This window comes from Felis catus, chromosome D4, assembly GCF_018350175.1.
Source record: "Felis catus isolate Fca126 chromosome D4, F.catus_Fca126_mat1.0, whole genome shotgun sequence".
Lineage (NCBI taxonomy): Eukaryota > Metazoa > Chordata > Mammalia > Carnivora > Felidae > Felis > Felis catus.
Window position 1 is genome coordinate 73813632 of NC_058380.1, and position 25520 is coordinate 73839151.

Consider the following 25520-nt stretch of genomic DNA (forward strand, 5'->3'; position numbering starts at 1 on the left):
TCTGCATCATGTTTTCCTGATTGAGAGGGCAGAATTTGTTTTTTCCTTTGGCACCCTACAGCTTTGAGCCGTGGTGACTGACACTTCACGTTCTTTGTCCCATTCCTTTCTACTCCAGGGTCTAAAGTTTGGCCTGGTTCTGCTAGGCAGAGGAGGCAGCTTAGGGTTGAGGCAGGTGCCCAGAGATCTTCACACGGGGATGGAGCCAGAGACACATCAAACCTGGAGCATCTGTCTGGGTAGCAAGGCCTCAACCACATGGCGAATGAGGGGCAGGCGGGCAGGGGGCTGCCTGGCCATCACATATGTCCAGGGCTCATGGGAGCCCAGTTCTGCCAAACTTCACAGGCTGCCCTGCCCCCCTCAGTGTCTGCCCTACAGCAGCCTTGGCAGAGGATGGCAAATCTCTGCCAGGAAAATACTTGCCAGGCTGGCTGGGAGGGAAATGGCCACTTTTTATTTTTAATGACTCCAACTTTTCATGGAGGAGAGGACGGTTGGAAGATCCCTTTTAACTTCATCTGTGTATTTGGTCTGGGGAAGGGTTGCGTCTCTTAATTCTCTGCCTCCTCTGTAGGGTTACATTTCCATATTTTCCTTCTTCAGGGAGAGAAATCGTCTTCCTATAAAGTTCCTTAGTTTCCTGACATTCAAAAAATAATAGCTTTGGGGGTGCAGGGAAAAAAAATTCTGTAACTCCTCCTATCTCCCATCGATTCAAGTCTTTAAACATTAGAAAAACTTTTTTGATCTTTTAAGGTAGGGACAGAGAAAAGACACCTGTTTACTCTTAATTTCCAGTGCTTGTATGTTTTAAAAAGTATCCTTACGTATTTTTCTCTTAAGAGGCATAAAGAAAGATTTCTCTTATCTCATATATGTAAAATCTTCAATTTTTATTGTAAAAAATCAATCATCTGTGGAAGATGCAGGGTGGATCCAGTAATCCTTGTCTTGTTATGGGCTAGGTCCTTCATACTTTTAATGAAAAAAAAAATCAGATTTTTTGGGGGGGAGGGTGAGAAAAAAAATCCCCTTTAGACCTTCCCAAGTCATAAGGAGGCAGTTCCTCAAATTAAAAAAAAAAAAAATCTGGTATTTTAGAGTGTTGAACAGAAACATTCTTGTTCACCATCGACTTCATATAGAGTTTCTCCAATTTTTCTTCTTAAAATCAACTTGAGTAGGGTATATGGGAGGGGGGCTAGCCCCCCTTAACCTTTAACCCTAGTGTCTCACCCAGGGCCAGTTCCCTCAAACTTTTATTTTTAAAATAAATCTGTTCTTTAAAAAGATGTTGACAAAGGTAGACAGAAATAATTCTCTTCATCCCGCATTTCACATAAAAGCAGCTCCTCAAATATTTATTTTTAAAATCCATCTGATTGGGGGGCTAGAAAGAGTCCCCTTAACCTCTCTTGTCTGACCCAGGGCCAGTTCTTCAAACTTGTATTTTTAAATGACATTAGAGGGTTTTGGAGGGGGGGGGGGGCAGGCAGGGGCAAGAAGAGCATCCCCGCCGAGCCTCGCGATTCTTCCATAAGGCCAGCTCTTCAAACTTTATTTAAAAAATCAATCTGATTTTTGGGGGGTGGGTGGGGGGAGCAGAAGAGTTCCCATTAACCCCTTGTGTTCCGTCAAGAGGCGGCTCCCCAAACTTTTTTTCAACCGCGAACATGACCTTTGCGAGGGGCTGGCGAGCCGGGGGCGGGCAGAGGGGCGCCGGGGGGCGGACGCGGGGGGCGCGGGGAGGGCAGGGCGCGGCGCGGGAAAGTTTGGGGGGCGGCGGCGCCGCGGCCGGGAGGCTGGCGGGCGGGCCGGAGCGGCGCGCCCGGGGGCCGGCCGGCTTTGTGTACGGCGCGGAGGCCGGCGGCGCGGAGGCCGAGGCCGAGGCCCGGAGCTCGCGGGCCGCGCGGCGAGGCCGGCCCGGGGGCGGGCAGGGCGGCGGGGGGCGGCGGCGGCCCCGCGAGGGGCGGCTCGGTTGCGGCGGCGGCGGCGGCGGCCGGTGCGGGTCGGGGGTGGGGGCTCGGGCCGGGCGCCCCCCCCCGCGCGCCCCCAGCGCCCCCGCCCCCCCGGCCTGAGCGGGGCGGGCGGAGGAGGGAGCGGCGGCGGCGGCGGCGGCGGCAGCGGCGGCGGCGGCGGCGGCGGCATTGTGCGCGCACCAGCAGCCCGGCCCGGGAGGAGCAGGACGCGCCGGGGCCGCCTCCTCCCGCACGGACCCATGAACCAGCCGGGCGGCGCGGCGGCTCCGCAGGTACGACGGGGGGCCGGGGGCATGCACCGCGCGGGGGACCCCGGGGGGCCGGGGCCCGGGGCGCTGCGCCACTTCATTGCAAGATTTGCAAAATGCAAAGTGCCTGGGCACGTTTGCGGGCTTTTTGTGGGCGCAAACCGGGGGGTCGGGGTCTGGGGAGGCCCCCCCCGGACGCCGCGGGGCGTGAGGAGGCTGGGGGTGACGCGGGGGTCTCTTCGGGCCCCCACCCAGCGCCCCCTCCAGCCCCGGGCTCGGACCGGAGCCCAGAAAACAAAGCGGCGAGAGAACAGAGCAGCCATTTCAGTTTGGACAATTCACATTTTGCAAAAATGCAACCCCTTCCAGCTCTCCCCCCTCCCCCCCAAATTTGCAATTTCCCCCTGACCCCCTCTGCGTTCGGGGTCCCTGATGACCCCCCCCGGGAGGTCTTTCCCCTCTGGCACCCCATCTTTGCAACAGTCTTTTTTTTTTAGGCCATATTTCCCTTTCTCAATTTTTTTTTCTAATTTTTCTTCAAACGGTAGTTTTTTCCCATTAAAACGACGCCACCTAGAGGATACTATTTTGTAAATAAAAAAAAAAGAAATTAAAATTGAAAAGAAATATTTTTTATTTCTTATTTTTTCAAAAGTTTGCACTCTAAGGCAGCGGAGGGGGAAAGGATTCTTTTTTTTTCTTTTTTGGGGTGAAAATTTTCACTTTGATCTTTCTGGGAGCATGGAGACAATTTTTATTTCTGAAGCCAAATCCAGATAATATGTAAATGAAAATTAAGCTGGAATTTGAATGAATTCAGTTTTTGAGGGGGAGAAAGGAGAAAGCCTCCTAAAACTGAAGTCATTTTGGCTTTCCAACTCCTTTTAGTTTGAGAAAAAAACTAATTGGAATGAGGAAAGGAGGGAAATTGTTGAGTTTAGAGAAAACTGGGAGAATTGGCTTTATGAAGCAATTAGAAATTGTACTTCATTGTAATTTGGAACTTGTTTAGCCCAGCGGGCAGAAAAGACTAATTTCACCATTTGGTAATATGTAAAGTTTTTCTGTTTTCGAGGGGGAAGGATTTCAAAGAGAAAATAGACCCTAAAATGTTGGCTTTGGACACACCCAAAAATTGTAGTTTTTTTTTTTTTTTTTTTGTAATTTCGCATTTACATTTTCCTGCATTTAAATCCCAAGGTTCTAAAGAAAAACAGAAACTGGAAAAGTTAGTGAAATCCTGTCTTTTTTCCCTGATTTGTTGGGTTTTGTGTTGTTGTTGTTTTTTTTTTTTTGGTTGTTTTTTGTTTTGATGGAATAATTAAGACTATTTTCTGATTTTGTTTCCTGAAAGGTCTAGGCATTTCGTTTTTTGTTGTTGTTTTATCCAGAAAATGTCAGGAACCTTTTTTAGCAATATTCAGTGGGGGAAAAAAATGTAAATTCATCACATTATACAAATTGAGTAGCCCACAGATTTGTAGGAGAGACCGCCATTAAAATAAGATATGCATAATTAACATTATTATGAAAAAACTAACAGTGGATTCACAGAAGCTCATTTTTTATGACATGCAACTGAATCAATTGATAAAGACAAGGGTTGAAGAATCCTTGGTAGGAGAGAATTTTCCCTTCTCTGTGCTTGCTTACTCTTCCAATTTGAAAAATTTATTATTTAAAAAAAAAAATCCAGATTGGTTTTAGGCCTCTTTGATTGTGATGTGGGGTTGGTAGGTTATTAGCATTTGGTATTTTTCACAAATTTGATTACTTTCAAAGGGGAAAAGAAAATCCATTAGCTTTGATCATTTTTTTTGGGGGGGGGTTGTGATTTTAAAAACACAAATTTTACTGACTTAAGAAGGAAAGATAAAAGAAGGGAAGGACAGAGAGGAGATCAAAATTCTGATTCTTATCCATCTTTTCTAGTGGAACACTTAAGTTTGCTGAAAAAAAATGGAGTAAAACACCAATTCGGCTGATTCTAGCTGCAAAATTTAATTTTTTTTAAAGGTAAAAAAAAAAAAAATACACACAAAAGCTAAACCCAAACGTACTTGCCTTTGGAACATGTTGGAACATGGGAACGCAAATGCAAACAGTATTTGATGTAGTTTTGTGGCCTTAAAATGAAATCACATGAAGGGGAAAACAAAAACAAAAAAAATTTTTTTTTAGAAGACAAATATTGACTGAATTAAAATTTAACAGATGGAAATAAGGTACCTACCCAAAGTTGAAGGGTTATTTGTGATGGTTTAGTATCTGGTTGAACTTGCTGGGGATTTTGAATAAAAAAAAAAAAGTTTTAATTTTTCTCTCCAAAGGGGGGGGGGGAATCTTGGTGGGACCTTGCGTGGGTGCTGATGGTGGGTCACACAGGGCTAGGACAGGAAACCCTGTGTCCCTTTCGCCAGCCACCAGCTGGTCTTGGAAAAAATGGTGGCCCCAGTTCATGCATTCCTACCCCGTTTTGTGGAGATTCAAATTTCTGAGGGGATGTGAATTCTGTGAAATAGATTTGACAGCGGCAGAGGTTCGACGCTTCCCATCATCGCCATTGCATTTAGGAGATTTTATTTTTTTAGTAACGAAATCCTTCAGGGCTGACTGGCCACATTCTGACATATTTGGAATGAGCTTTTTTTTTTTTTTTTTTTTTTTTTTTTTTTTTAAGTAGCATAATTAAAAAAATTTTTTTTTCCTGTTGAATTATTTAGGCCGATGCCTAGGACGGTCAAAGAATTTATAATTTCCGAGGGCTCTGGAGGCCTCATGAGACAGTAGGCCTGAGTTCAGCAAGTGTTGGAGGGGAGCTGTACCCCAGGCTGGGAGGGGTAGGTGGGCACCCCTACTGGGCATCTGAGAAAAAGTCAGGGTTGTAGATAACAGGTTCTTTCTGGTGCAAGGAATAAAAATATTGCAGCACGTCCTTTGTGTGTCCTGGGTCTCCTGACACACAACTCAGATTTTCAGTTCCATTCTGCTGAAATTTCGACGTGTTGTCTATGGCTTAAAGGGAACCCCTGGTGAGGACTTGAAAATCATTTCTGTTTTGTAGACTTGTTTTTTCCTTTTTTAAAAAAATTGGTTATTCTGATCATGTTTGTTGTAAAGGAAATAGAGGTGCATGATGGTACTGTTGGGGGCGGGGTCAGTTCTCTTTTGTTTCTATTGGCGTCTCCCAGGACTGAGATCTGACCTAGGCCTTGCCTCTCTCACCTCCTATTTTAGATGGAAGTGTGACCAGAATGGATATATGAGTTAATTTTTATTAGCCTATGTCTGTTCACCAAACTCTCTTGTAATATTGGGCAAAAAATCTGGCAAATTGGACTTGAGGGGTGGTAATTTGATGATGGGCTGAGTTATTTTGGTGAAGGATCATTTATACTGTTTCACAGTAGAGACTCTTATTACTTAATGTTTTGCTTTTCTGCCTAAGGAGGTTTTTTTTTTTTTTTTTTTTCTAATAAGGTTTGAAATTTCAAGGGCCTGCTTTATAGCTTGACTTTGGACCAAGCTAGGAAAAAGGGTTTGCTTATACTTTCAGCCCTGCACAGAGGTGAACTTGAACAAGGGCTCTTGCTTTTGCAGAAGAAAAGCAACAAAGATGGCTGGTCAGTGGAAGGCTGACCTCTCTCTGGTTCTAGAAAATAAACAGCCAATGGTTTGTTTCATTTGAGAAACAGAGTTTCAAAACTCTTCCATTGTCACATACAGATTTTCCCCCAACCTTTGACTCAGCTCTTGGCATGTTGCTTCCTCTGACCTCAGAATCCTCATGTCTTCTTCTTGGTGGGGGGATAAGAACTTCCCTGCCGTACTTTAGTGGATGTATAAGCTGACTTTTCATGGTCATGGTGAAAATTTAAATTTTTTCCACGTTCTCATAATGTTTTGTGTCAGTTGTGTCTCCTCCCTGGTGATGTAAAGTGAGGTGGCGTTGTGGGTCCCCAGGTGCCATGGCTCATCCAAGGTCTCGCCATATGACCTTGGACAAATCACTTTTTCCTCCTGAGCCTCAGTTTTTGAGAGTTTTGGATCAGAACAAGAATAATCAAAAATAGATTTCATCTCTGATTCTGACTTCAGTGATTGGCTGTAACTGCCTGGATCACTGTGTTGAGAAGGATCCTGAGGGTCACATCTGGATGCGCGTATTCTGGAGAGAGGGGTGCAGCGTCCATCACAGAGTGAAGAGTACGCTTTTATTCACCACACCCAGGCTAGGTTGTGAAGCATGACCGTGAAATTAGTGGCTCGCGATTGGCATAAACCTAGAGAAAAGAATGGAAGCGAGTATAGGAGGACACAAAATAGCAGAGGCAGAGTGCGATGTGGAAGGTAAGCGTGGTCTCGCGAAACTTGGTTTGATTTGTATTTGCCGATAGGTGTGTGCACCTATGTGTGTAATTTCCCAACTGTGAGTCACAGTTAAAGGAGTCAGCAAGGTACTGGGCCAGTGTTGCAGATCCATCTGGATACGCTGCACACAGCCCGCACTTCCCCACTTAACGCTTTTCTAACTTACCATCCCAGTTGACTTAACCTGAACCCTGTGGAGTAGATATACGGAGTAGGTGTGTGGTTTGTCCCCTGGCTGAGCCTGCCTTACGCTCCCCCCGCCCCGTGAAGAAGTCTCAGCTGCCTGGTGGTCGGGCACACACCCCGGCCTGTTGGCCCTGGAGAAGCCTGGAAAGACGGGCGCCAGGGTGAAGGCAGCATCCCTGGCACGTTCTCTTGCCGGAAAGGAGACTTTCAAGAAGTGCGGCATACCTGGCTTGGTGCGGGGGAGAGCAGCCACGCTTACTTTTATTCCGCACGTTTACTTCAGCTTGCCAGAAGAATGTTTCTGGAACCGCAGACTTTGTGTTGGTGCCGTACTTGAATTTTCATCGGACTCTGGGAGTATCTTTTTGTGTATGCGCTTCCTAGAAACGCCAGAATTTGCTGTCTTTGTCTTCTCATCTTTTAACGTGTGTCAGACTAGCACTGTCCGGTAGAAATACAATTTGAGCCACAAATGTGGGCCACACACATAATTTTAAGCTTTCTAGTGATACCCCTCCCAAAGTAAAAGGACACAGGTGGAATTCATTTTAATAATATAGTTTATTTAACCCAGTGTATCCACCAGACCATCATTCCAGCATCTCATTCATATAAAGAATTGCTAATGTGATATTTTATATCCTTTCTTCGGGAGGTATTAAGTCTTTATTGACTAGCCACATTTCAGGTGCTCACTAGCCACTTGTGGCTAGTGGCTTCCGTCTTGGACAGCACAGGGCCAGACCAGTGTTCCATCTAGTTGTTGTTACAGGGTGGCCTCAGAAGGTTAGTGACACATCTTTCAAAGCTCTTGGTTTTTTTTGGTGGGACTTCCTTCCTGAGCCCTAGATGCTCTGCGGTGTTTCAGCCTATAGTGGTGATGAGTTCCACCATTTAGCCTCTTCTGGCTGAAGTGGTCCACACCTCTCTTTTATTTGTCCCCAAGCAGTCTTCTGCCAGGATTAGGCCGGAATGCTTTAGTTAAAAATGACAAATGACGGCTAGAAACCCCAGGATGATGTGTCTCAGCATGTGTGCCCTTGAAGTTGAGAAGTACAAGTGCAGGAGACAGTTGTAGGAGATGGGTTTTATTTATTTATTTTTTTTAATTTTTTTTAATGTTTATTTATTTTTGAGACAGAGAGAGACAGAGCATGAATGGGGGAGGGGCAGAGAGAGAGGGAGACGCAGAATCAGAAGCAGGCTCCAGGCTCTGAGCCATCAGCCCAGAGCCCGACGCGGGGCTCGAACTCACGAACCGTGAGATCGTGACCTGGGCTGAAGTCGGACGCTCAACCGACTGAGCCACCCAGGCACCCCGTAGATGGGTTTTAAATAAAGTATTGCCTGAAAGAAAGATGAAGGTATCGGAAGACAGCAGGTGTGTAGGACCAGGGTTGGGATCTGACAGGAGGGGGATTAGGGGGAAAGGTGGTCTGTCAGTGGGGTCCGTTTCCGAGCAGAGCATGGGACTGCCAGAGAACTGCCCCAGATAGACCTCAGGGCCTTAGGTCAGAAGCTAGACATTTTCTGACATCCTCCCAGTTGGTGAAATGGAAAGCGGGATTTGCAATCAACCAGACCAGAGTTTGGAATCCAGCCTTATGGCATGGTTAGCTTTGTGTCACTTTGGGAAAGTCACTTCTGGTTGTGGAACCACAACTTCTACATCTGGAAAGGGGGGGTAACATTCTCGACCTTGAAGGGCCATTTTACGATGATGTGAAGCAGCACATGTGAAAACACCCACCAGTCCTAGGAAGGTGGTCCTTAGAAGGCGGTCAATACATGTCAGTTATCTGTTGACCCAGTGGCCAGTGGGTCTCCATTTGGGGAGACTGAGTTGCAGTGACAACAGTGTTTCTGGTTCTGGAAACCTGGGGCCTTATCTTCACTGGGCAGAGTTAGGTAACATTAGAAAAGGTCCACTTTCTTGGTCGTTGCTCTAAAACACGGGGATGAGACATTTCTTAGACCTTGCGTGTCTTTCTTGTCAAAAGTGTTCTTAATGCGTTCATTCCAGGGATGCTCTAGCTCCTCTGAATATTTCTGGATTCGTTTCAAAGCCTGTGGCACAGTCTTTAAAAGGGATGAATCTTAATCCCGGGTGAACTGTGTACCTTCGAGCTTCTGTTCTGCTGGGCCTCCTGTCTCTAGTGCCTCTCCCCTCATTCATCTCCGCTCCGAGGAACCAAACCCCCCCACCCCCAAGACCACTGGCACGTTCTCCTTCTGTGGAGTCCCCACACGACCCCAGGGGGAGTTTATCTGTGCCCACCCCGCAGTACTCCCCAAACACCGTGGGCCCACAGATGAGACTTAATTGTTTGCCTTTCTCTTTCTCTAGCCAGCTTGCGAGTTCCTTGAGGGCAGAGAGCATGGGTTATTCATTTTAGGGTCTGGCACAGAGCAGCAGCTCAATAAAGATTTGATGACTTAATTTGACTTTTTTGGAAATAGCTCAGATCCCTTGGATTTGAGTCTAGTGAAGAGTAGATGCCCAGTTTGGGTTTGGCTATTGGGTCAAAAGCACTCTTTTACTAGGAAATGCGCTAAGCACATGTTCCTAGAGCTGGCGCTGAAGCCCGTGCCTTCTTTGGAGTCATACGGAGTAATACATCGGAGGGACTCTTCGGAAAGTGATAACGCTCCTTTGACCTTACACGTTTTGGGTAGTTTTGAAAGAGTTTTCCACCCTCTTCACTCCTCCGGTAGAAACTGTTTCTTTAAAATGGATGGGGGGCCAGGTGGGGCTATCATCCAGATGGCTGATGGGCAGGTATGGCGAATGGACTCAGTTATGAGGTGGTGGGAATGGGGAGAGCCTTGAGGCAGAAGGGCTGGGTAGTACCCTGGTACCCTGTGTGTTTGCTCTAGGGGCTGGTTGTCTTGGTCATGGGCCCAGGAACGGGGCACCGGGGGGCTGTTTGTAGCACACCTGGAACACCTTAAATGAGTGGCAGCTAAATGTGTGATTTGATGTTCAGTCAGATCTTATCCGTGGTGGGATGATGGTTTGCAGATGCCAAAGATTCAAGGAAAACCTAACGGGAGAAATATGAGGACATTCTTTATATTTGCTTGTTTTTTTTTTTTCTTAAGCTTTATAAAACACTGTCGTTTAAAAAAAATACTTATTTTTTTGGGAGAGTGCAAGTGGGGGAGTGGCAGAGAGAGGGGGACAGAGGATCCGAAGCAGGCTGCGTGCTGATTGGGTGACAGCAGCAAGCCCGATGCGGGGTTTGAACTCACGAACTGTGAGATCATGACTTGAGCCAAAGTCGGACACTTAACCGACTGAGCCACCCAGGTGCCCCTAAAACAGTCACTTTTAATGCTGGTGTCCAGCAAGGGAGCACAGGGTCCCAGGTTGAAGGACACCGTATTTCCTTGATGTTATGTTTGCACATGTTCAAATTTTCTGAAATTGGGGTGGTCTTAACAATACATGTTTTCTGTCAGTGCGTTCCCTTTCATTTTCTTCGTCACTGAAAGCTGTTGTCGATGCAATGGTGTATTTAATAGTAGAAGGCATCTTGGAATTGAGATAGGGTGTCATATTCTTGCTGGGGTGGGCTGTGACATTAGGGACTTCCAATTCTCTTGCTTACCTCACTTAGCTCTGAGCTTGGCTTCTCCACTTGTACAGTGAGGGTGGGACTTGGCCTTGGGAAGAAGCATCTGGAACTTTGAATTAGCACCCCTTCCCTTCCATGTCTTTGGATGGGTTTCGTAACTTTGCTGTGCCCCTTGTCTAAAAGCTGAAAGTAGTGTGTGGGAGGGAGGCTTAGTATCTTCCACCTGTGGTGGGGCACCACTTTGACATTTCCAAGGGTAGAGCAAACAGGTCGCAATTGAAGGGAAAAGGCTTGGCTCCCTTGCCTGCTCTGCTGCTTAACGGTTTATCTTTGCCAAAGTTCTTCATTTACCTGTGCTGTTTCCTTATATGTAAAGTGGGGATGATAGTGACGATGCCCGCAGTACTGGGTCCTTACAAAAAGTTGTGAGGGGTTGTGAGAAGAAAGAGTTGCAAAGGGCAGAGTTGTTTTTCACTTGCAACATGTTACTTGTTCATTATCTAGTCCAGGGCCGGTAAGTGAGTAATCTACATACCGCTGCCCGCCATTTGCAAGCCTGTGGCAGACATTGCTAATCGATCTTGCAGTCTTTTCCATGGAGTCTGGCCAGTGACCTCAGAGTCCTTCTTTCTTAGTATGATGCAACCAGCCCTTGAGTTTAGTATGGGACATGAAGCCAATTTGTCATTTGTCATTGCTGATCTAGTTCCTCAGACACACACACACACACACACACACACACACACACACACACACACACACACACACAGGAAGGGAGGTGGAGTTACTTGCCCAGAACCTCAGTGAATAGGCAGAGATGAAACTTCAGGCCTTAGATTTCCTAACTCCTCAACCATCGCCTTTCCTACTAGCACATACACTGTGTCAAATGAAATTAAAGTTAATTTGGTCTTGAGAAATAGAGGATTCTGACTCCTCCCTTCCCTCCTTGTTATAATTAGATACCCTTGGGGTTTTCATCAAAGCAGGGCTGGGTGACCTGCTTCTCTGCCTGATCCCGGAGTGATCAGATTTCAAAGGGGGAGATGCTGGTGGTTGGGCCACTGGGTTGGGCAGTGTCCCCCACTCGTGTAGTATAGATGACATGGCAGAGGGGCAAGGCAGGCCCCCGGGTTCCTGGATGAAGACCTAGGTATGTAACACGTTTGCTGTTGCACATACTTAAGACCACAGGCAAGTTTCTCAGCCCTGAGGAATCTTAATTTCTACATCTGGGGAATGGGATGGAAATAATCCTCCACAAGCATCAAATGAAAGGACATTCTTGAATATGCTGTCTCTATTTTTTTTTTGAAAATACTTTTTATTTATTATTTATTTTTAAAGTATCTTTTTAAAAGTTTATTACTTTATTTTTGAGATGGGGGTGGGGAGGGAGCAGGGAAGGGGCAGAGAGAGAAGGAAAGACAGAATTCCAAGCAGGCTCCACACTGTCTGCACAGAGCCCCTTGCAGGGCTTGAACTCATGAACCATGAGATCATGACCTGAGCTGAAGTCAGATGCTTAACCGACTGAGCCACCCAGGCCTCCTTGAAAATGCTTTTGAGACTGAAGCCCTAGATATGTGTTATTTTTTTTTAACATATGGATTTTTATAACTAGCACCAGTCATTATTTGTAGGTGCCCTGTTGGGAAATTGTGGAAACCCAGAGTCATAGATGGGTGCCCACAAAGGCACCTTATCTTGTTTCATTTTATATGCCGGCTGCAGGTTTAAAAAGTTTGGAATTTGTAGGCCTTGGACAGGGTATGTACTCTGCCTTTCCAGACAGTTCCCATGAATGTGACCTGCCCAGCCCCGGAAGGCACTGGGCGCTGAGCCTCTGTTTGTTTATCTGTTAAGTGGGAGAACAGTTCACTTGTATATTCCCTGATAGGCTTCCTGCAAGCATCATGTGAGTTAATGGATTTAAAAGTGCTTTATAAACAGTGAAGAACTGGAGAAACATGTTAGCGACAACTTTCTTTTCTTAAAAAGGAAAAGAGGGAGAAAGAAAAAGGAAAGGAGGGAGGCCAAGGTGAGGATGGTATTGAGTCGACAGAAAAATGATATAAATATTTTGGCTGACAAAGCAGAAGGAGGTTTCATCTGTGAGCTAAAGAGAATAGATGGAGTCAGGTGATGCTTGGTTCCCCTAGTCTGCTATAGAAAACCCAGAAAAACCTGCTTTCTAGCGAACTGAGCTCTGTGTCAGGGATGGAATCTTGAATTCCCCGGGGCCAGCCCTCGTTTTGGGGGAGTTGGGGGATCCAGGGAGGAAGAAGTCTGCCATCTCCACCCCATGGGTAGGAATGACTTCTGCAGAGCGGAGGAGGCTGGAGTGTCCCTGGGCAAGCCCCTGGCTTGGGATTTACTGGTAACATTCAGAGTCAGAAGCTTAGTGGATGTGTTACTGTCCAAGACAGCATGCCCGAGGGGCTAGCCATTCTATCACTCAGGTTTGACCCTCTGCTGGACTAATTCTCACCAGTCCCGGCATTTTTGTAGAGAACTAAGGATGGGGATTTTTATCAGGTGAAATTTTGTGGAGAGTTTGCATTTCTTTTATTTTGGGCTCAGGGTTTTGTTAGCTAAGTGGACATAGCCAGGGTACTTGGAATAGATCACATCTTTGGATGCCGGAGATTTAAAAAAATTTTTTTTTAATTTCATCAACAGGGAAAAATAAGTAAAAATTTAAGTGTGTTTATGTGGGCGTTTCTTATAATGTATACTGGCAAAAAGCAGAAAGTGAAACTGATCTGAAATAAAACTGAAACTGGCCTGGAACGAGGCCCCAGGGACGGGGTCACTTCCCTGGGGGTCTACTGGCTAGAAGTGGAATTTGTTGTAAGGCTAGTCGTCTTTTTGGATCTGGGGAGTCTAGGGCTTAAAAGGTTTGTAGAGATGATCTACGTCTGTGCCATCCAGTGTGTATTGTAACCACTGGCCACCTGTGGCTGTTGAGCAGTTGAAATGTGGCTGTAAGTGTAAAGTCCGCATCGGATTTTGAAATGTTCATAGGGAAAAAAAGATTGTAAAAGATTTCAGTCATAATTTTTTTGTAAGTTTATTTATTTTGAGGGGGAGAGAGAGAGAGAGAGAGAGTGCTAACAGGAGAGGGGCAGAGAGAGAGAGGCAGAGAGACAGAATCCGAAGCAGGCTCCAGGTTCTGAGCTGTCAGCACAGCGCCCGATGCGGGGCTTGGACCCATGAACGTGAGATCATGACCTGAGCCGAAGTCAAGAGTCAGATGCCTAACTGACTGAGCCACCCAGGCGCCCCTCAGTAATAATTTTTAAAATATTGATTGCAAGGTAAAATGATAGCCCTTTATATACTAGGTTAAAGAATATATATTAATAAAGTTAATTTCACTTTTTTCAAAAATAATGTTGCTTCTAGATTTGAAATTGCCTATGTGGTTGGTATTACAGTTCTAATGGACAGTGCTGATCTAAAAGTCTGCCCCCGCCCCACCCGGCTTCATCAGGTAACTGGTGAAGAATGCAGAGTTTGGAATTGGGAAGAAGGATGATGTAATGGTGTAGGCATCAGTATAACTAGGTGGTTAAATGGAGGGAACTTAGGACAGAGAGAGAAAGAGATTGGTAATTTAGGAAGGAAAACTTAAACTGTTTTCCACTTTGCTTATCCATTCCCCTAAACGTTAATTAAATACTTTGGAAGAAAGTATATCTAACAAGACAAGCAAAAACAAATCTAAAAGATTACCCCTGGCGATCTCGCCACTTGCCAGAAAATTCCGGTCTATTTAGAATTTGGGGTTGAACCAGGGTTTATGAATCAGAGCGTAGTTGTGGGCTGGCTTGGGCCTAGAAACCCAGGTCACATTAGGGGCTATGGATTTAGGGACCCGAGTGGCCACAAGTCATTCTCTTGCTAAGTCATGTGTGCTCCGTGTAGAGATTTGGGAAGCAAGGCTTCTGGAAGACCAGAGGGCACACTGTAGTAGTGGATGGAGCTGGCAGGATGAGGAGGTCATCCGGCTCTCCTGATTTCCAACCTGGTACAGGCAGGGGGGCGGGACAGGACGGCAGATTCGGCTAGGCTCGAACACAAGTCTCCACCTTTGTAACTTAGTTCTCTGGCTGTCAGTGTTTTGAAAGGAGTTTGAGCCATGTGTTGGAAATTCAACCTTACAAATTTTTGATTTTTATTCAGGATCTGTTTCTGTCAAAAGGCTGAAGTTGAGCATTCTTCATCTCACCTGATTTTTGCAAAATAGAATTTTTCTGCCTCAAAATATAGTAATCATGGCATATTTGCCAGGTGCCTCTTACATACCAGGCACCGGGCTCATCATTTAACATCTATTAATACGTCAGTGAATACAGTCACCCTGGAAAGGAAGGCTTTTTTTTTTTTTTTTTTTTTTATTAAACATTGGGGAATTGAGAATCAGAGGTGAAAGCGTACACAGCTGGTAGTGGTGATCGGCTCCAACTTCAGATGGTGGCCACAGACGAGGCTCACAGCAGCCCTTTGAGGTGCTGAGTCTTAAACATTCTCGCTTCCGGTCGAAGAAGGTGAAGTTGCTTGTCCAAGTTGTGGCATCGGTGATTGGCTAGGACTTGAAGCCAGTTCCCTTGGATGCCCTCCCCTTCGCAGTGGGGCTGAGCTGGACCCTGGGGTCTCGGGAACTTGCCCTCCCCACTCCATGGGGCCTGGATCTGGGACTCCCAGTCCCCCATTCCCCAGCTCCCCGTGCTCCTCGGCCGGCCGGTGGCTTGTGTGTTTCATGCTCACAGAGCCTTTAATACTGCGTTTGAAAACAGTTGCAGAAGGTTTGCTGTAATTAATTACATTTGACATACTTGGAACCGGGGCCTCCTGGATTCAGAATGCAAATTTATGCCCAGACAGATGTAAGGTATGCTTGGAGCCAGGAGCTCTGGCACGTCCCAGCCAGGGCCTGCGGCGATGCTGGCTGCCCGATGGGACTACCATCACTGGCAGTAAGCAGTGGAAGCACAGCTCAAACTTGGGGATACCTGGAGCCCACGGGCTGTTGGAGGAGAAATAACTCTGGGCTTCACGGTAGGAACCATAGTCTCAAGTCTGAGCCCTGCTTCCAACTCAGCCAGAGCCTGGGGTAATCTCTTTTCCCTGTTCTGGGCCTCCATTTGCCCTATTACACAGTCAGGGCTTGGACTAGTTGCTCAGAAAGCATGTTCTGTTAGTTTGTTCAGGGGCAGGAGGGCAGTTGATCCAAGTCAGAGCTTGGAGGAGGGCTGGCTTTTGGAAGTATAAATAGTGGAGGTGAGAAAGGCTTGGAATAGAAAGGTAAGCGGGAGGCTTTTGGAACAGCAGAAGTGTACAAGACCTGGTATTTAGTACAAGATGTGGCTGATTTCCGGGGCTCCGCATAGAGAGGTCATGCATTCAGCCTCAGACTCCTTTCACCATCTGTCTCAGGTACCAATTTCCATGTAACAAATCACCTCAAAACTTAGTGGCTTAACACAACGCTGATTATTGTCTCTCATGGTTTCTGTGGGTCGGGAATTTGGGAGTAGGTCCATCGGTTGGTCTGGTTTAGGGTTTCTTTGTGACTGTGGTCATATGGTGGCCAGGGTCATCTTCAGACCTTCTTTACTCTCATATCTGGTGCCAGGATTTGGAAGACTTAAGAAGTTAGAACTCATTGGGCATCCATTTGTCCATCCATCCATCCATCCATCCATCCATCCATCCATCCATCCATCCATGTCATGGGGTCTTTCCAGCATGGAGGCTTCATACATGGCCTGACTTTATATGGCACCTTGAGTCTCCCAAGGCACATGTCCCAACAGAGATAGAGTCAAGCAGACCCAGTGTCTCCTTTTATGATTTAGTGTCAGAAGTCATATAGCGTAACTTCTACCGCAATCTGTGGGTTGAGGCAGTTACAAAGACATGTCCCATTTTGAGAGGAGAGCCGTAAGCCCCACTCCTCTATGGAGTTGTGTCAGTGTGACATCAAACGTGTTGGAGGGTGTGTATATTAGCGTGGTCATCTTTGAAAATATAAGCTGCCATTCCATCTGTCTGCTCATCATTCCATCTGTCTAGCTATTCACCTATCCGTCCATCTCACCCATTTTACCCACTCACCCATGTGCCCTTATCATCTTTCTATCCTTCAGATGTCTTTCTTAGGATTATCTGTTCATCCATCTATCTACCCCATTCAATCACCTGACACATTTTGAGTACCTAATATGGGTTAGATACAGCTAGGGTGCTTTTAGTAATGAGCTCAAAGGGAAGGATGAAACTAACAATTATTTAAAAAATTTTTTTAAATATTTTATTTATTTTTGAGAGAGACAGAGACAGAGTATGAGTGGGGGAGGGGCAGAGAGAGAGGGAGACACAGAATCTGAAGCAGGCTCCAGGCTCAGAACTGACAGCACAGAGCCCGACGCGGGGCTCGAATTCACGGACCGCGACATCGTGACCTGAGCTGAAGTTGGACGCTGAACCAACTGAGTCACCCAGGCGCCCTGAAACTAATTATTATTGAGAACCTACCCAGTGTTAGTTTCTTTATCCCCCCCAAATAACTCCATGACATAGAATTTTCATCATATTTATTTTACAGGTGAGGAAACCAGGGTGCAGAGAAGCTAACCTGCCCAGGGGTCATTCAGCTAATTAGTGTCAGAGTCCTCACTCAGACTCCATTCTTTAGACTGTCTCCATTCTGGTTTCTGAGTGTGAGATGGCTGTCCAAGAGTTGGTTCTCCACTTTTATTTTTCTTCCAAGTGAAAACAGGTTCTTCCCCCCCCCCCCCACCCCCAGTTATAAAATAATACATTCATTACATAAAACATTAAAGCAGTATAGAAGAAATATGATTGTTATTTGAGAAAACCACCCCAAATCCTACCACCCAGAGACAACCACTGTTCACATTTGATGAGCATTATGTAAGTCATCCCTCGGCATATTTAAATATATACGATTACAGTTTTATACAAATGGGATTATATTCTGCATGCTGTTCCGAGTCAGCTTTCTTTTTAAACTCCTGGATATCTTCCTGCATCAGTTAATAGAGATCTTTGTTATTACTTTATTGACTACATTGTATTTCTATTGTATATGTGTCCCTATTACTTTATCAACTACGTTGTATTTCTATTGTGCATATATGTCCCTAAACTCAGTGCCCTGTTGGATTTTGGTTATTTCTAAACCTTTTACATGCAGGGTTTCTAGCTTACGTGGTCATCTCTTTATCATTACTCTCTAAAAGGCGGATTGCTGAATCATAACATATTTGCATTCTATAGGTGGTATTAGTTTTCCTTCCTACTAGGAGATTGTGAGTGCTCATCTTATACATTGTGGCCATCATGTCGTATTGCCACTTTTTAATCATTGATGTCCTGATGGGCAAACTAATGAGGTTGAACATTTCTTAGTATACTTTTATTAACTACTTGCATTTCTTCCTATGTGAATTGTCTCTTCAAGCATTTGGCTGATTTTTCGCTTGGGGTGGTCTGTTTTTTCTTTTATTTTTTTTTATTCTTTATTTTATTCTTTATTAAAAAATTTTTAATGTTTATTTAATGTTTATTTTAGAGAGAGAGAGAGAGAGAGAGAGAGAGAGAGAGAGAGGGCGTGCACGTGAGTTGGGGGAGGGGCAGAGAGAGAGGGAGACAGAATCTGAAGCAGGCTCCGGGCTCTGAGCTGTCAGCACAGAGCCTGACACGGGGCTTGAACTCAGGAGTCGTGAGATCACGACCTGAGTCAAAGTTGGATGCTTACTGACTGAGCCACCCAGAAGCTCCTTTATTTATTTGTTTTTTAGAATGTTTATTCATTTTTGAGAGAGAGAGAGAGGGAAGGGCAGAGAGGGGAACAGAGGATCTGTGCTGACAGCAGAGAGCTCAATGAGAGGCTCAAACTCACGAACCGTGAGATCATGACCTGAGCCAAAGTCAGATGCTTAACTGACTGAGCTGCCAAGGCACACTTCCTTTATTTTTTCAATAAATTTTGGATTTTAGAGATATTGGCTCTTTGTTTGCTGTTTAGATTTCAAGTATTTCTTTTCCTGGACTTTTTTTTTTTTTTTAAAGCACCGTTTAGTGGTGGTTCAATAAAATGTTTACTTTTAAAATGCTTACATTTTTGTGTTTTGGATTCTGACTGTATTGTTTTGGTGTCACACTTAAAAAGACTTCCCCACGTTAAGAATTTATAGTGAAAGGCAGCCTACAGAATGGAAGAAGATATTTGCAAATCATATATCTGAATGAGGGTTAGTTTCCAGAATATATAAAGAACCCCCTACAGTGCAACAACAAAAACCAAATAACCTGATTTTTTAAAAATGGGCAGAGGACTTGGACAGACATTTTTCCAGAGAAGGTACACAGATGGCCAAGACGCATATGGAAATAGACGCAATGTCACTGATCATTTGAGAAATGTAATTTAAAACCACAATGAGAAATCACTCACACCTATTAGGATAGTCACTATAAAAAAAAAAAAATCCCAGAAAGTAAGTGTTGGCATGGAAAATTTGGAACCCTGTGTACTGTTGGTGCAGCTGCTATGGAAAACAGTATGGCAGTTTCTCAAAAAATTAAAAATAGAATTCTCATATGATCTGGCAATCCTACTTTTGGGTGTATATCCAGGAGAATTCAAAGCAGGATTTCAAAGAGATGATTATACACCCATGTTCATTGCAGTGTTATTTACAGTGGTCAAGAGGTGGAAGTAACTCAGGTTCATTGACGGATGAGGGTGTAAACAAAATAAGGTCTGTGCATCAAATGGAATATTATTCAGCCTTAAAAAAAGGAAATCCTGTCACATGCTACCATATGGATAAACCTCGAGGACACTATGCTGAGTGACACCAGCCCGTCACAGGAAGGCGAATGCTGTCTGATTCTGCTCCTCGTGAGACCTCGAAAGTAGCCGAACTGGCAGAAACAGAAAGTGGAAGGGTGGTTGCCAGGGGAAGGGGGAAATGGGGAGATGCTGTTTAGTGGGTATAGACTTTCAGTTTTGCAAGATGAAAAAGTTCTGGAGATCTGTTGCACAACACCGTGAATGTACTTAGCACTCTTGAACTGTATGCTTAAAAAATGGCCGTGACAGGGAAAAGACCAAGTTGAACATTGATGTTATTGAACAAGTCAACAATTCGTCTTCCAGGAACATTCACAGAAGGAATAGGTGTGTCTGTATACCATGTGAAACACGCATGAGTGCTCACAATTATTTGTAAGATCAAATACCTGGAAACAAAAAAAGAATTAAAAAAAATTCATCCTGGGGCGCCTGGGTGGCTCAGTCGGTTAAGCGGCCGACTTCGGCTCAGGTCACGATCTCACAGTCCGTGGGTTCGAGCCCCGCGTCGGGCTCTGTGCTGACTGCTCAGAGCCTGGAGCCTGTTTCCGATTCTGTGTCTCCCTCTCTCTCTGCCCCTCCCCCGTTCATGCTCTCTCTCCCTCTGTCTCAAAAATAAATAAACATTAAAAAAAAAATTCATCCTTACTTCTTCTTTCATTTTGTATACGCTTTCTTTTCTTACATTTAAATTGATTATCTCTTTGGAATATATTTGCTTTGCAGGAGGGGCATAGAGATTAGGCTCTGTTTTTTTCCACATGTCTAGCTTCTTGCTGTAACGCCAAGAATTGAATAATCCACCTTTTCCTTCTGGATTTGAAATGCTGTCTTTCTCTGATATTAAATTTCCATGTACTTAGGTCTCTTTCTGGACTCTGATGTTATCTGAGTGTACAGGTATAACACTCTTTTTGACTTGATCACTTACAGATAAACCTGAGCACTGGAATCATGTCTTCAGAACTGACCTGTAGAATAGCATGTATGTTGTTCACCAGGTTGGGCTGCTTTCTAGTGTGTTTTTTTCACCGGGCAGATGCTCTTTATTATCCAGACTGACCTCAATGCCACTACAGTGGCAGAAACTGAAGTTCAGTGACATTAGAGAACTTGCTGTGGGTGTCTAATTGATGTTCTCATTCACCACATCTGGGAGGTGACAGAACCTGAGTCCAACTGTTAGGGCTGTGGAGTACTTTTCACAATGCGCTGTATCTCAGGGATGCTCAGGTATCTTTCCCTAGGGACCATGCGTACCTTGGCACAGAGCAGTGCTAATAGGTGCTTGTTGAATGGGATGGGAAGCAGTAGTCATGGCTTATTCAAAACAGATATTCCTAAACAGATTATTCCTTGGTCGCAGTTAGATGTTTGCTGATACTTGTTTTAATAAGTTAATTTTTAAATAAAGTAACCTAATGATATTACAGAGAAATCAGAAAGTAAGGAAATAAAAAGACTATGGTAAATAAATGCCAGCCCTCTTATATTCCCTATTAAAACTTCGGTGTATTTCCTTCTAGTTATTTTACAAGCATATTTTTATTATTTGAATCATAACGTATTAGTTTCGCCTCCTGCCTTTTCCTTCCCCCATCTTTTGTCTTCCTCATTGTCATTTTTAAAGACTGCATAATAGTCACAGAAAAGAATGTAGTTTGTTTAACCCATACTCTATTGTTGCACATTTAGGTTGGTTCTAATTTCTCTTTAATATGGTTACACTGTAACGAATATTTTCATAAATAGAGTATTCTGATATTTTAAAGCCATCTCCTTTGGATATATTCCCAAAGAGAGATTACTGGATCAAGGGTAGATATTAGTTTAATACATTTCCATATATCCTGCCCCTTTTGGGACAATTATTGGTACCAGGCTTTGGGAATCTCTGTTGATTTGGAAAAGAAATATAGCAGATTCTTTAAAAAAAATTTCATTGACTTTATTATTATGAAAAGGGTTCATGTTTAATGAGGAAACCTAGAACATATATGTAAAAAAGACTTCATAATTGCATACCTCTCCGAGATAGCTGTGTTAATTTCACGTCTGTTCTTATATATTTTACTTATTACACATGTATTAATTTTTCAGGAAATTATTTTTAATCTCATTTTATTAGCCAGAATTCTCTAATAACTTGGTTTTCTGCATTTATGCTGATAAAACATTTTTGGGTGATGATCCTTCCTCTTTCAAGATCCTAAACACCTTCTGAATTTATTTATCCATTAAATAATTGTCCTAATTATGGCTGGAGACTCCTGATAGGCACCAAGGTGATGAAACAATACGGATTCTGTTCATAGTCACATACAACGTGCTGTAGAAAATGTTCAGTGTTCTAAGACCGGTTGCTGAGGGTATTTAGTAGAGGGAAAGTTGAATCCTGGTAAAGAGAATCCAGGGCAACTTCCTGGAGGAAGTGGTATTTGAGTGTGAGTTTGAAGGACAGATAGGATTTGAGGGTCTAAAGATGGGTCTGTGGGAGGAAATGGTTGGAATAGAGCATTCTGGGCTGATGAAATTAGATGAATCATTAAAGAAAGATGAACAGTGAATTTTTAGCGTTGAGTACTTATTATTATAAATCTAATTCCTTGAAAGCTGATGACTCACAAAATTCTGCCCAAATGTCGTTATCCTTCATGGGAGCCCACCAGAATATTCAGTGTATCGGAACTCTTGTCTCTGAGGGGGTGCACGTAGGTGGGGAGTTAGAGGGGAATAAAGGTTAGGGCAAATGAGAGGAAGAAAGCGAGTCTTCGGTGATCTGGTCTGAAGTCAGAACAGTGCTTAATGCTGTAAAGTGCTTTTGCAGATGCGATCTCACTCCTGCCTCCTGGTGTCCTGACAGAACTGACCTCTGCAGGGCCTGTGCCCTGCTGGGCAGCAGCAAATGTTCATGACTGACCCACTGGAAGAAACACATTTTATATCACCGTCTCATATGCATGTACTCACAAAGGTAAAGCAAAAGCAGAGAACAATATTTACACTTAACCACTTGTGATGCTTTCTGATACAGTTTTTTAATTTTTTTTTTTAAATTTTTTTCAATGTTTATTTATTTTTGGGACAGAGAGAGACAGAGCATGAATGGGGGAGGGGCAGAGAGAGAGGGAGACAGGCTCCAGGCTCTGAGCCATCAGCCCAGAGCCCGACGCGGGGCTCGAACTCCCGGACCGCAAGATCGTGACCTGGCTGAAGTCGGACGCTTAACCGACTGCGCCACCCAGGCGCCCCAGGTTTTTTAATTTTTTAATTTAATTTTTTTTTATTTTAGAGTGCGCATGCAAGCAGGGGAGAGGGGCAGAGGGGGAGAGAGAGAGAGAGAGAGAGAGAGAGAGAGAGAGAGAGAGAGAGAGAATCTTAAGCAGGCTCCATGCTCATTGAGGAGCCCAACATGGGGCTTGGTCCCACGACCCTGGGATCATGACCTGAGCTGAAACCAAGAGTTGGACGCTCAACTGACTGAGCTACTCAGGCACCCCTGTATTCTGCTGCTTTTTAATTCTTTTTTTTTTTATTAAAAAAAAAATTGCTGGCTATGATTCATTAAATTGTCTACTGGACTTTCCTGCCAGGACCTCCCAGCTGTCCTGAGCAGGTGGAACCCAGAGCCCCTTTACCTAAACCTCCTGTCTAGCAGGTAAGGAACAGATCAGAAATGTCCTGCCTGCTTGGCTCCCTCATCCTCGTGATAAATAGTGATCTTTGTTACTTCCCATTGAAGATAACGAGTGCACAAAGCAGGCAGCCATGGAGCTCCCCAGTTGGTGAACTCAACTTGGACGTGGGCTTGGAGCAAGTCCCCACAGACGACTGACTGGAGGTCTCAGGGGTTCCAGTGACACCCAGGGAGCAAAACTGTTAATGGAGATGAACTTGGAGAGGCCTGCGATTATGGGTCTTTTTTTTTTTTTTTTTTTTTTTTTTTTTGCATATAGTAAGTTTTCTTCATGGAACACGAACCTCTTTTATAATAACAAAGTGAGTCAACAAAATGCTTTTTAAAAGAGTTTATTTCCTTTCCAAATCAACAGAGGTTCCCAAAGCTTAGTACCGGCAATCCCTCTTTGGGAATATATCTAAAGGAGAGGATTTTAAAATATAAAAATACTTATATATGAAGATGTTCTTTATGGTGTAATTTTACCAAAGCCCAGCGTGAGTTGGCGGGAGCGTGCAGGGTGGGTCTAGGTGCTGTGGCACACGTGATGCCCCCAGGAAAAACAGTCCTTACATGGCTGCTCTGAAAAGTGGGACAGCAAAGTGGCTAAGGATGTCCACTTTGTAGCCAGACTTCCGGGATGCGAAACCCACATCTGCCTCCTTCAGACCACATGACCTTGGGCATATGACTTAGCATCGGTTTCCTTGTCTGCAAAATGGGTAGAGTGAGCATTAGCGGAGTTAATATTAAAAATACTAGCACAGTGCTTGACACATAGCAAGTCCTATGTAAGGGTTAGCTGGCCAGTTGCATCTGGATGCTTTTTTTTTTTTTTTCTTGCACAGAAAATGGCAGCTACCTGTAGGCTCACTAGGCCTGTGTCTGAGCCCATTTGGGTTATAGGACATGGAGGATGGAAGGACCGTAGGGCTGGATGCAAGAGACCTGGCGTTGTATGGTCTGCCCCTTATCAGGCCCGGGCTGAGTTTGCCGTGTCATTTTCCCTCTTGGAAGCACTGTTGTCTAGAATATGAGATAATGAGCTTTTTTGGTCTGCCTTGCAAAATTGTCATGAGGATGGAAACTCATTTACCCATAAAATGAAGAGATTGGACTTCACAGATGTCCATGTTTTCTTATGAATTCCAGTTGTGGTTGGTTATTGGGTCCATGGATAGGCCATGGTGGGCAAGATACTGAGATTGATTAGTGATGTCTGCCACTGGGAAGGCAATGTGGTGGTAGCCTAGTTCACATTTGCTGCTCCTGGGCTGGATGGCTTCGTGGGCCCCACTTAATCTATGGCTGGGTGGTTTGAAGGGTTATAAAGGATTGAGAAGTTGGCTGTCTAGTGCTGCCACCAAGAGCTGGGTGGATTTGAGTGTGTATTTTCTAAATGCAGGTATTAAAATATCTTAAAGCTATAGTAACTGAATGAGGGTTGACCTGGCATAGGCATATACAGGCAGATAGATTTAATCGATTACAGTGCAGAAACAGACCCAACACATCCAACTATGTGTGTTAACTTTAGTTCCCGTACCACCCTGTTTTGGTTATTTTTGCTTTAAAAATATTGTAATATTTAGTAAATGTCTTTCCATATTATTCTGTTTTCAAAATTTTCATTAGTCTCACACATATTCTAGCGGATGAATGCTGGAATCATTTTTAAAGGTAAAAATTGCCTTGTGATGGTAATCGTGTTAAATGTATGCATTTAATTGAATAGAAGGGTGTTCTTAACAGTATAATGTTTTTTTTGTCCATTAAGGTTGTGGTCTGTCTCTTTCTTTGTTCGTGTTCCCTTAAATGACCCACATTAAAGTTTTCCACCTAAGTTTTGGACTTTTATTTTACTTTATTTTGTTTTAGAGCATGCGAGCTGGGGAGAGGGGCAGAGGGAGAGATAGAGAATGAGAATCCCAAGCAGGCTCTGTGCCCAGTGTGGTCTGCACGGCTTGATCCCATGACCCTGGGATCATGACCTGAGCCAAAATCAAGAGTCAGACACTCAATTGATGGAGCCATCCAGGGACCCCTTGGACATGTATCTTTAAGTATATTCCTGGGTATTTGGTATTTTTGACCAAGGGGGATAATTTTCCTCATTGTGTTACTTTGCCTAATTAATTCAAGTACATTGAAAAGCTACTGGATTTTATGTGGCTGTTTTGTTAGTGGATAACTTACCATATTGTTTTTTTAATTTTAATTTTTTTATTTTTAGAGAGAGATCACGAGCGAGCCCCAGTGGGGGATGGGAGCGGGTTGCGGGTGGAGAGAGAGAGAGAGAGAGAGAGCGCGAGAGCATCTTAAGTGGTCTCCATGGAGCTGGCCGGATGCTCGGCTTGATCCCGTGACCCTGGGATCATGACCTGAGCCCAAATCAAGAGTCAGACACTCAACCAACTGAGCCACCCGGGCACACCCCAGCCGCATATTGTCGTCTTAATTCCAGTGGTTTCTTGTGATTTTTAGATAGATTGTAATAGATGCAGATAATATTCATTTCCCTTCTTTTACAACATTGTCCTTTTTTTTCTTATAGGTTGACTAGACCTTCTAGGCAGTTTGAATAGT

General features: G+C 44.4%; 2 protein-coding genes across 6 annotated transcripts in view; both read left to right on the plus strand.

The window, feature by feature from the left end:
- Positions 1–1676: 1676 nt before the first annotated feature.
- LOC111557480 (rRNA 2'-O-methyltransferase fibrillarin-like) lies at positions 1677–2081 on the plus strand. Its single transcript, XM_023242311.1, has one exon. It carries the CDS (start codon positions 1677–1679, stop codon positions 2079–2081), a length of 405 nt encoding a protein of 134 aa, XP_023098079.1.
- The window catches only part of ZNF618 (zinc finger protein 618), a 184410-nt gene continuing 160959 nt past the window's right edge, over positions 2070–25520 (plus strand). For all 5 annotated transcript variants that reach the window (XM_023242606.2, XM_023242604.2, XM_023242616.2 and 2 more), the window contains exon 1: positions 2070–2254. In XM_023242606.2, the coding sequence (XP_023098374.1) occupies positions 2222–2254 (33 nt within the window). In that variant the 5' untranslated portion in view covers positions 2070–2221. The remainder of the gene's footprint in view (positions 2255–25520) is intronic.

Bases quoted from the DNA above. Each gene is read 5' to 3' on its own strand.
- LOC111557480 (XM_023242311.1), top strand. From the start codon at position 1,677: ATGACCTTTGCGAGGGGCTGGCGAGCCGGGGGCGGGCAGAGGGGCGCC.